The 13,531-nt window shown below is 38.8% G+C and overlaps 1 protein-coding gene across 2 annotated transcripts; it reads right to left on the bottom strand.

Moving 5' to 3' along the window:
• Positions 1 to 2,069: 2,069 nt before the first annotated feature.
• On the bottom strand, positions 2,070 to 7,137 carry PMP2 (peripheral myelin protein 2). 2 transcript variants are annotated; one of them, XM_003408363.4, is made up of 4 exons: positions 6,700 to 7,137; positions 4,417 to 4,589; positions 4,108 to 4,209; positions 2,070 to 3,038 (listed from the first exon to the last, which is right to left on the bottom strand). In XM_003408363.4, exons 1-4 carry the CDS (start codon positions 6,770 to 6,772, stop codon positions 2,988 to 2,990), a joined length of 399 nt encoding a protein of 132 aa, XP_003408411.1. In that variant the 5' UTR covers positions 6,773 to 7,137; the 3' UTR covers positions 2,070 to 2,987. The 2 variants fall into 2 exon arrangements, with proteins under 2 accessions (XP_003408411.1, XP_064123941.1); XM_064267871.1 differs by lacking the exons at positions 2,070 to 3,038; positions 4,417 to 4,589 and having other exon boundaries at positions 3,484 to 4,209.
• Positions 7,138 to 13,531: the final 6,394 nt, after the last annotated feature.

Raw genomic sequence — 13,531 nt, forward strand, 5'->3', positions numbered from 1 at the left:
TTTATGGGTTTATCTGGGTAGAGACCAAAAAAACCACACCTAGGTTCATGATGCCTCCCGGATACTTGCCAACCCAGAGGCAGAGAAAGGTTTTCCAAGTGCAGTTTCTTTCCTCCTCCTCCTCCTCTTCTTCCTTTTTCTCCTTCTTCTTCCTCTCTTTTTTTTTTTTTTTTGGTGGTGTTTTGGAAATAATTTCAAACTGACAGAAAAGTTGCAGGAAGCGGACTGATTTAAAGAAAGCACGTATGTTCTTTACCCAGATTCATCTGTTGTTAATATTTTACCCCATTTGATTTACCTGTCTGCATGTGTGTGCTTGCATGCATACACATACACACACAAGTAAAATTCATACAACATGGCCCATTATTCTAAAATAATACCTCATTGTATGTTTCTCCAAAATAGAGATACTGTCTTACACAATCACAGTACGCTTTTCATCTAATCTGCTATTGGTATTCCAATTTTGCCAAATGACCCAATATTGTCCTTTGGATCATTTATTTGTCCTCTGGTACAGGACCCAGTCTAGGATCACTTACTGCATTAGTTGTCATTTATTTTTAGTATCATTTAATGTGGAACATTTTCACAGCCTGTCTTTGTCTTTTATGACGCTGACATTTTTTAAGAATTCAATCAACGCCCCCCCTTTTTTTTCCTAATAGTACATTCTTCAGTTGGAATTTGTCTGATGTTTCCTCATGATTAGATTCAGGTTACGGACTCCAGACCAAAACACTACATAAGTGATGTTGCTTCCTTCTGTGGGTACCACAATTGAAGGCACTACCTCACTGGTGAGGTTAAATTTGATAACCCGGTTAAGGGATTGTTTAATTTTTCCACTGCATAATTTCTATTTTTCCCTTGTGACTAATAAACAGTCTGTAAGGAAACACATAAAGACCAAACTAATTTGTTCCTCATGAACTTTCCCCCTTGATTTAGCATCCACTGATTCTTGCCTGAATCAATATTTACTACCTTGGTTGAAAAATGATAATTTTCCAATTCTAGAACTCCTACATTTACTAGTCGGTTCATGGCATTATATTGTAGGGAAGAGACCTCCTTTTTGTCTGTCCTTCCGTCCACCTGCCCATCCATCCATCCACCCATCCATCCATCGATCCATCCATCCATCCATCCATCCATCCATCCATCCATCCATCCATCCATCCACCCATCATCTATCTATCTGTCTGTCTGTCTATCTATTATCTATCATCAGTATGGGCTCATAGATTCCTATCGTCCCTCCCAGAGGTTTATAATTTATGACTCAACTATTTTGCTACTCAAATTATCCTAGGTTTTGCCAGTTGGTTCCCCTTCAAGTTGGCTTCCATATTTTGGTGATATGCCCTGGCTATTATTTTTTGAACGTTTCTTTATTTTCAAGCATAGTAAGATGTTACAGGCTCATCTTGTACCTACCTTGCTCTTGTATTGGGATCAGACATTTCTCCAAGAAAGCATGGTTCCTTTGTGGTGGGGAATGATATTAGACACCAAGTTCTGGTGCTTGGCATGCTCATTCCTGTTGGGGTATCTTTGCTTCCAAGCCTTTTTTGGCAGATAGTGTGAGGAAATATATGCATGTATACACATAAAAAAAACTAAAAATAGTTTTTTTATGTGTAAAATAGACAAGTATATATATATGTACACAGACACACGCACACTTATACATATACACACAAATGTACATGTGCAATGCTACACATATATACACACATATATACAAGGTTTAGAAATCATGAGTTTACATTGATCCCAATCCATTTCTTGCCTTCCTCATTCTGTATTTTTACGTTTCGTCTTCTCTAGTGAGAACCTGGCTTCCAACAACATTTCCTCGTTTGCTCAATCATATAATATGTATAAAAGATTGCATAATTATTAGGCCACAGTAGTCCCCCACTCCTGTGTGTCAAAAAATCAGATGGTCCCTGTAACTTCATGCCTAGTTATTTATCTGAAAGAAGGAAAATTGTATGTCCACAAAAAGCCTTCTACAGCTTTATTCATAGTAAAAAAAAAAAAAACCAAAAAACTGTAAACAGCCCAATTGTCTTAACAGGAGAATAGATAAATCGGTCACTGTGATATATTCATACAAAATCGTACTACACAGCAATAAAAGGAACAGACTATTGCTACATGCAACAATATAGATGACTCTTACAAACATTATGCTGAATTTAAAAAGGCAAACAGGAAAGAGGACATCATGTATGTTCCCATTTGTATGAATTCAAGAACTAATCTGTGGCGATAGAAACTAAATCACTGGTTGCCTTTGGTGAGGGTTAGGTTGGGGGAAGGACATTGGTTAGAAAGGGGCAGTAGGGAACTTTCTGGGATTAAGGAAATGTTCTATATCTTCATCAAGATCTGAGTTGTATGGATGCATGCCTTTTGTCAAAATAGAGCAAACTCTACCCTTCTTAATATCTGTGCATTTCACTGTCTGTAAATCACACCTCAATTTTTAAAAATTGTCTGGAGTAGAATAGAATCTGCTCCTTTTTTGTACAGACAAAAACTCCTAATTCACAACAACTCCTCCTCCTACTAGATCACCTTACTTCTGAATCTTTTGCTATATTATTCTCCTGGCCCCTGAAGGCATTTGAGTTTGCTATCCCTGATCAATTCTAATACCAATCTTCCTTCAGCTATCATTTCAAATATACAACTTACAACATAAATTAGAATTTCTCCGATAATTTAATGACATAACCAACTATTTAGGTCTGGCCAATATGCATGCTCTATTGCAGTAAAGATATGCATCCAAGTTGAAAATGTTTAAACAGTGCTCAACATTAGATTAATTCTCAGTTTAGGGCTTTTCCTATCTGACACATTAAGACAAAAGCAAAAATAATCTGCAGCGTAGTCAGGCTTTGCCAGTGGAAGCAGGTGATTTCCGAAATCAAATGATCAAATACCACTTCAATGAGGAGACGATTTTCTCAGACCTTCTCGTAGATTCTGGTGCAGGCTATACCCTTAATCATACATTCCTTAAGAAAAAAGAGAGATTAACTGAGTATCTAAAACTCAAACCAGGGACCAGTAAATTCATAATAAAAGTAGAAAATTAAAACAAACTCATAAGATTGAATTTATAAAGAAATAAAATATCGATACGACAATCTCCAGTCGTTCAGATTTATAACCATTGACACAGGAGAAACAATTTTGAAAGTTGATCTATGTTACTGCAGAGGAACGAAAACAAAAGTGTCAAGTTTTTAGGTATCATTTTGCATGCATTTGATAAACCTACTAAAACTGGTTTTCAAAACTGTCTGCACAGTTGCACTGCCTGGAAGATATTTAAAAAACATTGATGGTTCCTCCCCAGCGACCCCCTATTTGCCTGCACCGAGATGTTTGGATTCAGTTGGTCCCTGGGGGGACCCCAGTTTTTTTTTTTTTTTTTTAGTAAAGCTCCCCAGATAAATCAATTGTGCAGCTAGGGTTAAGAACTACTGTACTAAAGGAAGAAACATTCAAAACATTGCATAATTCTGTTTATATTTCATGTGTGCATCAACTAGTAAGCATTTTTCTTTTTTTTTCTAGTAAGCACACAACTTTAAAAAAATCATGAGAGATCGTCTCATGTAACTTTTGTCGTCATTCTTAACTGCTGGCTGAAAGAGATCTTTGACAGGCTCAGTTTGCATTGTCCAGTTACTATGGATTCTTGAAAGCAGAATGCTTAAATATCTCCAAATAGTCTACCATTTAGTCTTTGGGGATTAGTTTTGCTTTTAAAATTCAAACTTTCTTTTCTTTTTGTGAATCAAAATTAATGAAATTTATCCATACTTTCTTTAACTTTACTACCTGATTTAGGCCTTTATTATGTCTAATATCTTGGGCCACTACTTCAAGTACTTCAGGATGAGAGTCTTTATGGTTTAAATATCACCTAGGCATTTTTTTTTTCTTTAACTCTGACTTTATTCTTAGTTATTTTTATCCACTTGTATTCCTAAGAAAAGAGAATATTTAGAAAATAATATAACTAGTTTTCCTATGTGAATAACATTCTTCTGTATTCAGAAGTGAAAACACTCTTACCACAACCATTTTTCCGTCCACTAACTTTCTCTTTATTGTTGTCTCTTTGCCATCCCATTTCTGTACGTGATTCAGTGAGCCTCTCTCCAAGGTTACAATGCTCTGTAAAGACATGTTCACATAATTGGCTTGCGTGGTGTCTAGTTGATAAAAGAAGCAAATCATTGAATATTGAATCATTTTCATAATAGAAGTCTCATGTGGCACATTAATTCTAAAAGGGAGTCTACCTTTTGGAACACTAGAAGGAATAATACTTTCTCTCAAACAGTAGACTGAGCAAACTTTGCAAAGACCTTTAAAGCTTACCTTTGTTTTCCTATTATCAGCTGTGGTTTCTTCAAATTCCTGACCTAGCTTGAAGGAGATCTCTGTATTTTTAAAGGTACTTTCTGTTCTTATAGTTATAATGTCCCCTTTCTTGCTGATGATCACTCTGGGCTTGGCCAAATTTCCCAGTTTTCTGGTGGCTAACCCCACACCTGAAAAATCAAGATAGTGTTAGAATTGTGTTGACTGAGACAACATACCAGGAGAGATCATGCATAGCCACATTCTGTTCTCATTTGTGTCTCAGGTGTCAGATGACAGGCAATATGGCTTATTACTGAAGGTCTTCCCCATGTTTCACCAGTTAATAAAAATGCATGTCCATTGTAACACTGGAAGATTTTTTAAGAGACCGTTCAGCCTAAATAGTACAAGTTGTACATTTTTTCCATATATGGCCCCACTTACCATTGAAAATCACTAACTGTAGTTTTGTGCAGATCATTTTAGTTGGGGAAAACAAATATTATAGATATATAATAGGTATATGTTGAAAAGTGAAACCATGACATATACACACACTGTTCTGTGATATTTTTTCCCCTTGTCATATATTATGGGTATAGAGAACTCTCCCATCGTCCATGATAGAATCTCACTTCATTTTTTTCTGTGTGTGTGGCTTCCTAAGTCTCTCTGGTTGGAAAAAAACTCTCCATCTAGCTTCAAGATATATACAGTTGGAAATGAACATAGATAAATCAAATTATTTTTAAAAAGCCTGCATTTGAAAAATAAAACAAAAGTAAACTCGTGTTTTCTTACTATTATTACACAAGACTACAGAAATCCATGGAAAAGGCAAAATGTCAAATGAGAAAAATACATAAAAGAAAAACTAGTTTCCTAAGCCTCCTAAGGCTCCTGTTATGGAAACCCTAGAGGTGCAGTGGTTTAGAGCTACAGCTGCTAACCAAAAAGGTTGCCAGTTCAAATTCACCAGGCCTTCCTTGGAAACCATATGGAGCAGTTCTACTCTGTCCTATAAGGTCGCTATGAGTCAGAATTGACTCAACGGCAAAGGGTTTTAAGGCTCCTGTTGGAAGTCCCAATGCTTAGATTTACTTCCCCCTATTAAAAAAATATAAAATATATATATGCTAAAAAAAGACTTGAAGAGTTACAGCTCATAGGAACTATGACTCAAGTGTTCTTCTAATCCTGGTTAAGCTTTTGTTATTTCATGTGATATAGGAGAGCATTTCTCCAATTAAATCAGAATCTCTGGATTAGAGCCTGAGAATCTGCATTTAACAAGTTTTCTTGTGAACTCTAAAATTTGGACACAACTGAATTAGGAAGTCTCTTACTGAGACTGTCTTATACTTTGCTTCTTCCTCAGCTGCAAAATGAAGTCCATAAATCTAATCAACTTCACAGTATGGCTCTATCCCCAAAAGCTTTCATAGCTTTCCAGGCAACAAAGACATGATTTTGCTTGTTTTACCTAAAAATAGAACCTCTTGGATAAACTTTCTGAACAGGTAAGTAAAATTACAGGCACTTTGACAAGCATGGCAACCCAAGGTCATTGGCATCACTTTTACATTTATACAGCTCTGAAAATTTCCGAAGGGTCTTCACATCTGTTGTGTTCAAATATGTGGACCATTCGCTGGAAATAGTATAAAATAAAATTGATGTTAACTAGTGACTGAGTCTTCAACCGTACCAACTACTCTAACTCTCTCTCTTAACTCCCTTAGGCTATGAACTTCCTACTTTTGGAAGCATTTTTTTCTTCTTCGAACTCTCTGTATCTATGCGAGTATGTAATAATGGACAACCTAGAAGTAGAGAGAGGAGACTAAATTTTAGTTAAGCTAAACATCAAAATTTAAAATTGGAACTTCCGAGTGTCTTCAATATACTGAACTTTATGAGCACATAAGTTGCTATAAAACTAGCTATTAGAAAAACCTGGGAACGGGCTGACTAAGCTTCTAAAATTTCTGTCCTCTGGTCTGAAACCAAAGCCTGATTGATACGGAACTGCAGTTGAAATCAGTGGGGATCTCATGCACTTAAGCAGCTCTCTTAGGTTAAAATCTAGTAAAATTGCCACAAACAAATGCAAATAAATTAGTTGAATGACCCAACAGAATGTTAACCCCTGAAGACGATGGTACTTCAGCCTATGCATACTTCCCCAGACTCCTGGAAAAGGAGTTAGAAGGAAATAATCATCCAACTTTATCCAAAAGGATCTTCTAAAAAAAAAAAAAAAGATCTCAGCCAAAATTACAAAGAACAATTTCTTACCCAGAGCTTTCATGTACTCATCAAAGTTCTCACTGGAGACAAGTTTCCAGGTGCCCAGGAATTTTTTGCACATTGTGGTGGATGACTGTTCACCACAGTTCTAGCTGGGACTCGGGAGACTCAAGTGAGATGTCCAGGCTCATTTCAAGATTCTTTTCAAAGATGCCCAAAACATGTGACTCTCACAGAGACCCAATGGGGAAAGGCAGTGTCAGGACTGGGCAATGAATGGCTCTTCAATCATCAGCTGCCCATTCATTAGGACAAAAGATAACCCCACATAATGCCGCCTCTGTCTTTTTTATAAAAATTATAAAAATGAATGAGAGAGCTATTTGAACCTTCAAAAAACATTTGGTTGACTTTATATTTATAAGAAGTGCTTGGGTTCTTAATGCTTTGGAAAAGACTCCATGAATTAAATCCTATGCCAGGCTAAATTGTGCCAGTATCAGTGAATGTATGTACGTCTCTGTGTGCTTAGGCATCTTGGTCACTCTCAATCTTGAGTTGGCACAATTAGGAATTCTTATTAAAAGGGAAAAAAGAGGAAAAATGACCATGACTATTGTGATAAACTCCTCAAATATGGTGTGGGAGAGAAATGCAAGGGAGCAGTGTGAGGAAGTATTCATAGGTAAGGGAGGCTTGACATAGTTCACATATCCAGGCAGGCAGAGTAGGCAGACAATGAGGTCGGTCTATTGCAGTAGAAGACAGAAATTCTATTCATGTATCCGGACAAGGAGTAGCACTATGACATGCTCTTTGGCCACAGCAAAGATTTTCATCTATCAAAAAAAAAAAACCTTAAGTCATAACTAAGCAGCTTTTAGTTAATTTAACAATGTTGAGTTACTTAAGTCATTTTAGATAAATCTAATGTTTTACAAAGAGAAAGGATTATCAGTAATAACAATGCTAACATATACTGAGAGCTCATTATGTGCGAGGCACTGTGCTAAGTGCTTAATACACACTATCTCATTTAATCATCACAGTTAAGTCCAAGAGTTGGGTGCTATTATTGTGTCAGTTCTACCAATGAGAAAACCAGAGCCCAGCGAGTTTACATCATTTGCTCAAGATCCCAAGACCTGAATGGGAAGAAGCACAATTTGAACCTGGCTTTGTGCCCCAGAACCCAGAATCTGAACTGCTCTCTTACACTGCTCCCTGTCCACCATACATGCACAGAGGCCCCAGCCAAAGAATAGGTTACCCAGGCATCACTATGACTAGCTAGAGACACTCATTCTCTGCTCACTAATCAAGAAAGGTAAAAATCAAGAGCTGAAGCCGCCAGGCTGTTATGGTGGGCCAGAGTGCCAGGCTTGACCAGGGGGACTAGCAGGTTTTCAATGTTAGCTTTAGTCATGGCTATGAGACAACTGACATTACCAGGGTTTTACATTTATTTAATGTCATATTTTACATATTGACTTCTCTGTTTCCCTATTTTTGGTGTTTCAGCTTTAATTTATTTGTGACTTCCCTATCTTGGTTGCTATCTGGTGGTTCTGTCCTGTGTTCTAGTCTTGGGTTGTTATATGAGATTGATTTTCTAACTGGAGGACTCCTTTTAGTATTTTTTGCAATTTTGTTTTGGTTTTTGCAAATTCTCTAAACTTCTGTTTATCTGGAAATGCCCTGATTTGTCCATCATATTTGAGAGATAGTTTTGCTGGATATATAACCCTTGGCTGGAAATTTTTTTTTCCTTCAAAGTTTAATATATGTCAACCATTGCTTTATTGCCTGTATGGTTTCTGCTGAGTAGTTCAAGCTTAGTCTTATCGGCTCTTCTTTGTAGATGACTTTCATTTATCCCTAGCTGCTCTTAAATTCTCTATCTTTGGTTTTGGGAAATTTGATTGTAATATGTTTTGGTGACTTTCTTTTGGGATCAACCCCTTGTGTGGGGTTTGATGAGATTCTTGGGTAGATATCTTCTCATCTTTCATGATATCAGGGAGATTTTCTGCCAACAAATTTTCAACAATTTTCTCTGTATTTTCTGTTATCCCCCCATTTTCTGGTACCCCAATCACTTGTAGGTTATTCCTCTTGATACAGTCCCCCATAATTCTTAGGGTTTCTTCATTTTTAAAAAATTCTTTTATCTGATTTTTCCTCAAATAAGTTGGTATCAAGTGCTTTATCTTCAATCTCACTGATTTTGCCTTCCATTGCCTCATTCTGCTCCTATTACTTTCAATTGAATTGTCTAATTCTGAAATTTTACTGTTAATCTTCTGGGTTTCTGTTTGCTGTCTCTCTATGAATTCTTGCAGCCTGTTAAATTTGTCTTTAGGCTCTCGTATAACCTTATTAACTTCCTTTATTGCTTTGTCTGCTTGTTCCTTGCCTTGTTCTGTGTTTTGCCTGATCTCCTTCCTGATCTCTTGAAGAGCTCTGTATATTAATCTTTTCAATTTTACCTCTGGTAATTCCAAGTTATCTTCCTCTGGAAGGTTTCTTGATTCTTTGTCTTCGACACTTGCTGAAGCCATCATGGTCTGCCTCTTCATGTGATTTAATATTGACTGTTGTCTCTGAGCCATCAATAAGTTATTATATTTATTTATTTTATGTTTGCATACTGTGTCCTAGCTTCTTGTTTTGTATTGTTTTGATATGCCCAAATAGGCTGGTTGCAAGAGTTAGTTTGATTATCAAAAGTTTGAAGCTCTCACATCCTGTTGCCAGGTGGTTAGAGCTGTTAAAATGTATGTGAGCCAATGAGTCCACTTACTTTTCTTGTATGGATTCAGCTCAGGTGTCCAGGTAGTGGGTCACCAAGTGTGTGGTACAGGTTCTCACTTATATTTCTAGATGGGCAGGGGTGATTGAAGTAGGCACAGGTATCTGGCTGCAGTAGGCTTTAGTCATACACTGAGCAAGGCAGGGGGCTGACACCTCCCCTTGAGTGTCTGGGAGGAAAGCATGTCCCTGTTCCCTACAGCACATAGGTGGGTGGGTTTTGCAGCTGGATTATGGGCACCCAATGCTGTTGGCTGTAAGGACTAGGTGGCACCGCTTATTCTTGGGCCCCATCGCAGGTGGCTAGGTGGTGTGGGTGGAGTCACCAATCCCCAGGCCCCTGAAGTGGGTAGGTGAAGGCCCTGCTTAATGGGTGGAGTGATGTCAAATGTCTTGAATCTGCCACTCCAGTTTATAGCTGATACGGTTGAAATTAGACTTCAGGTATATACCCTGTTGTACTGTGTTAATGAGGGCCTTCTCTGTTGAGATGGGCCCTCACAGTTCTATGCAGAGGTGAAAGGCATTCAAAGTCTATGGACCCCTTATGCCTGTGGCTAGGCAAAGGGGCTGTGTCTGCCCTGAGTTCCTGGCTTAGGGAAGTTGAAAGATTATTCTTTCTTGCTTGCTAATTTGTTCCCTCCCCAAAGCCAGGAAAATGGCTCAGCGCACGCGATGGGTCCTACTTCTGGCCCAGGGGCACAACAATCATTGAACCCAGTCCAGGACCCAGTGCAGAGTCGGCAGGTAAATGGGAGAGAGGTTCTTCCCAAAAGGGGTGTTTTCTGATCCACTTGGTAGGTTAGACACATGTACTTATCTTTTGCTTATTGAGTGCTGCTTTTCACTGGTTCTGGAGGCTCGAGTGGACTCTTCACCACTCAGCCTCTCCTGATGTGGAAAATGCGTCCTGTGTGTCACTGCTTGCCTTCCCTCGCATGCCAGGTGATCCAGCCTGCAGGGTGCCAGTTCCCGCTGGGTCAGGTCTGGCACCTCCTTGCTGCTTCTGAACTTTCTCTCCCTCCCTCTGCCTCTAAGTCTGATTCCTCAACTTTGCCTTTGATGTTCAGGGCTCCTAGATTGTCATACATAATCGATTCACTTGTTTTTTGAGGTCTTTTTTGTAAGAGGGACCACAGGAAGCGTCTGAGTACTCTGCCGTCTTGGCCCCACCTCCCAGGTTTTTATATTTAGTACACAGGTTGGCACTTTTCACAGCAATGAAAATATCTCCTGGTCAATTTGCTCATAACAAATAGAATCATTGGCTTCAAGGTCTCAGCTTGCCAGTGTCATGCTGTGTCATAGCTATTGTAATTATGTGGTTAGGATACAAGCCAGCTCAAAATGCAACATTATATACTGTGGGCCCAAATCTCATCTTACATTACTAGTGCATGAATAACTTAAAGTGAGCATGAAACAATAAATAGAAAAATTCCTGAGCTAACCAGCTAACCCACTCCCAGCCCCAAGAGAATGTAACTGGAGGGGTATATTGAACTTGGACAGAGAAAACAGTTATTTTTTAAAAAGGGTTTTGATTAGTGAATGTGTGTTTCTTCTCCAAAACACTTTATAAAAATGAATGATGACTTCTGTGAAGGGTAAGAGAATTCACAATACTGGGGAAGTCAGCACAACTTTCCAAGGGAAGGTCATGGAAGCTCCATAGACACATACAAACTCCCTGAAGGACTGAATAACTGGGCTGAGGGCTATGAGGACCATGGTCTCAGGAAACTTCTAGCTCAACTGGCATAACATAGTTGACGAAGAAAATGTTCTACATTCTACCTTGGCAAGTGGCGTCTGAGGCCTTAAAAGCTTGTAAGCAGCCATCAAAGACACTCTACTGGTCTCACCCCATCTGGAGCAAGGGAGAATGACCAAAAAAACCAAACCAAACCCACTGTCGTCAAGTCGATTCTGACTCATAGCAACCCTATAAGGCAGGGTAGAACAGCCCCATACAGAGAATGAAGAAAACCAAAAACACAAGAGAAAGATTAGTCCAAATGACTGATGGACCGCAATTTCAATAGCCTCTATCAGACTAGGTCAAGCACAATTAGATGGTGCCTGGCTACCAGCAGTGACTTCTCTGACAGGGATCACAATAGAGGGTCCTGGACAGAGCTAGAGAAAAACCAAAATTAGACCAAAATTCTAACTCACACAAATGCATGGGTGCATACAAACACACACACACAAAGACCAGACTTACTGGTCTGACAGAGACTGGAGAAACCCCGAGAATATGGCCCCCAGACACCCTTATAGTTCAGTAATGAAGTCACTCCTTCAGTCAAAGATTAGACAAGCCCATAAAACAAAATGAGATTAAAGGGGAACAGCAGCCCAGGGGCAAGGCCTAGAAGGCAGGAGGGGACAGGAAAGCTGGTAATAGGAAACCCAAGGTTAAGAAGGGAGAGTGCTGACATGTTGTGGGGTTGGTAACCAATGTCACAAAACAGTATGTGTACTATTTGTTGAATGAGAAGCTAGTTTGTTCTGTAAACCTTCGTCTAAAGTACGTTAAAAAAATTATGCAAAAAAAAAAATACAAATAAAAATGCATGATGATATCATTTGTGCCTTCAAAAAACTTTTTTTTCAGGCCTACTTTAATGTTGATGTTGTTAGGTGCCCTTGAGTTGGCTCCGACTCATAGCAACCCTATGCACGACAAAACGAAACAGTGCCCAGTCCTGTGCCATACTCACAATTATTGCTGTGCTTGAGCCGATTGTTGCAGCCACTGCGTCAATCCATCTCATTGAGGGGCTTCCTCTTTTTTTCTGACCCTCTGTCTACCAAGCATGATGTCCTTCTACAGGGTCTGGTCCCTTCTGATAACATGTCCAAAGTATGTGAGGTGAGGTCTCACCATTCTCACTTCTAAGGAGCATTCTGGCTGTACTGCTTTCAAGACAGACTTCTTTGTTCTTCTGGCAATCCATGGCATATTCAGTGTTCTTCACCAACACCATAATTCAAAGGCATCAATTCTTGCTCAGTCTTCATTATCCACTGTTCAGCTTTCTCATACATATGAGGCGATTGAAAACACCATGGCTTGGGTCAGGTGCACCTTAGTCCTCAAAGTTACATCCTTGCTTTTTTACACTTTGAAGAGATCTTTTGCAATAGATTTGCCTGTTGCAACGCATCGTTTGATTTCTTGACTGCTGCTTCCACGGGCGTTGATTATAGATCCAAGTAAAATAAAATCCTTGACAACTTCAATCTTTTCTTCATTTATCATGATGTTTCTTATTGGTCCAGTTGTGAGTGTTTTTATTTCCTTTATGTTGAGGTGTAACCCATACACCTCAACATAATTCTGTGGTTTTTGATCTTCAGCAATAAGTGCTTCAAGTCCTCTTCACTTTCCGTAAGCAAGGTTGTGTCATCTGCATATTGCAGGTTGTTAGTGAGTCTTTCTCCAAACCTGATGCCCCATTCTTCTTCATATAATCCAGCTTCTCTCACTGTTTGCTCAGCATACAGATTGACTAAGTATGGTGAAAGGTTACAACTCTGACACACACCTTTCTTGATTTTAAACCATGCTGTATCTCCTTGTTCTGTTCAAATAACGGCCTCTTGGTTTAAGTATAGATTCCATGAGCACAATTAAGTGTTCTGGAATCCCCATTCTTCACAACGTTATCCGTAACTTGTTATGATCCACACGGTTGAATGCCTCTGCATAGTCAATAAAACACAGGTAAACATCTTTCTGGTATTCTCTGCTTTCAACCAGGATCCATCTGACATCAGCAATGATATCGCTTGTTCCACAGCCTCTTCCAGATTCAGCTTGAATTTCTGGCAGTTCCCTGTCAATGTACTGCTGCAACTGTTTTTGAATGCTCGTCAGCAAATTTTACTTGTGTGTGATATTAATGATATTGTTCAATAATTTACACATTCTGTTGGATCACTTTCCTTTGGGATGGGTACAAATATTTATCTTTCCCAGTTGGTTGGCCAACTTTTCTTAGGAAGTATGTTATTCAGTGTTAAGTTTTCTGTCTAAATCCTTGAAGGACTCTTAAGTCTT

This window comes from Loxodonta africana, chromosome 14, assembly GCF_030014295.1.
Source record: "Loxodonta africana isolate mLoxAfr1 chromosome 14, mLoxAfr1.hap2, whole genome shotgun sequence".
Classification (NCBI taxonomy): domain Eukaryota; kingdom Metazoa; phylum Chordata; class Mammalia; order Proboscidea; family Elephantidae; genus Loxodonta; species Loxodonta africana.

Bases quoted from the DNA above. Each gene is read 5' to 3' on its own strand.
- PMP2 (XM_003408363.4), bottom strand. From the start codon at position 6,772: ATGTGCAAAAAATTCCTGGGCACCTGGAAACTTGTCTCCAGTGAGAAC. The intron at 4,590-6,699 runs GTAAGAAATTGT...TTGATTTTTCAG, and splicing joins TGAGTACATGAAAGCTCTGG to GTGTGGGGTTAGCCACCAGA. The intron at 3,039-4,107 runs GTAAGAGTGTTT...TTTTTTCTTAAG, and splicing joins TGGACGGAAAAATGGTTGTG to GAATGTATGATTAAGGGTAT.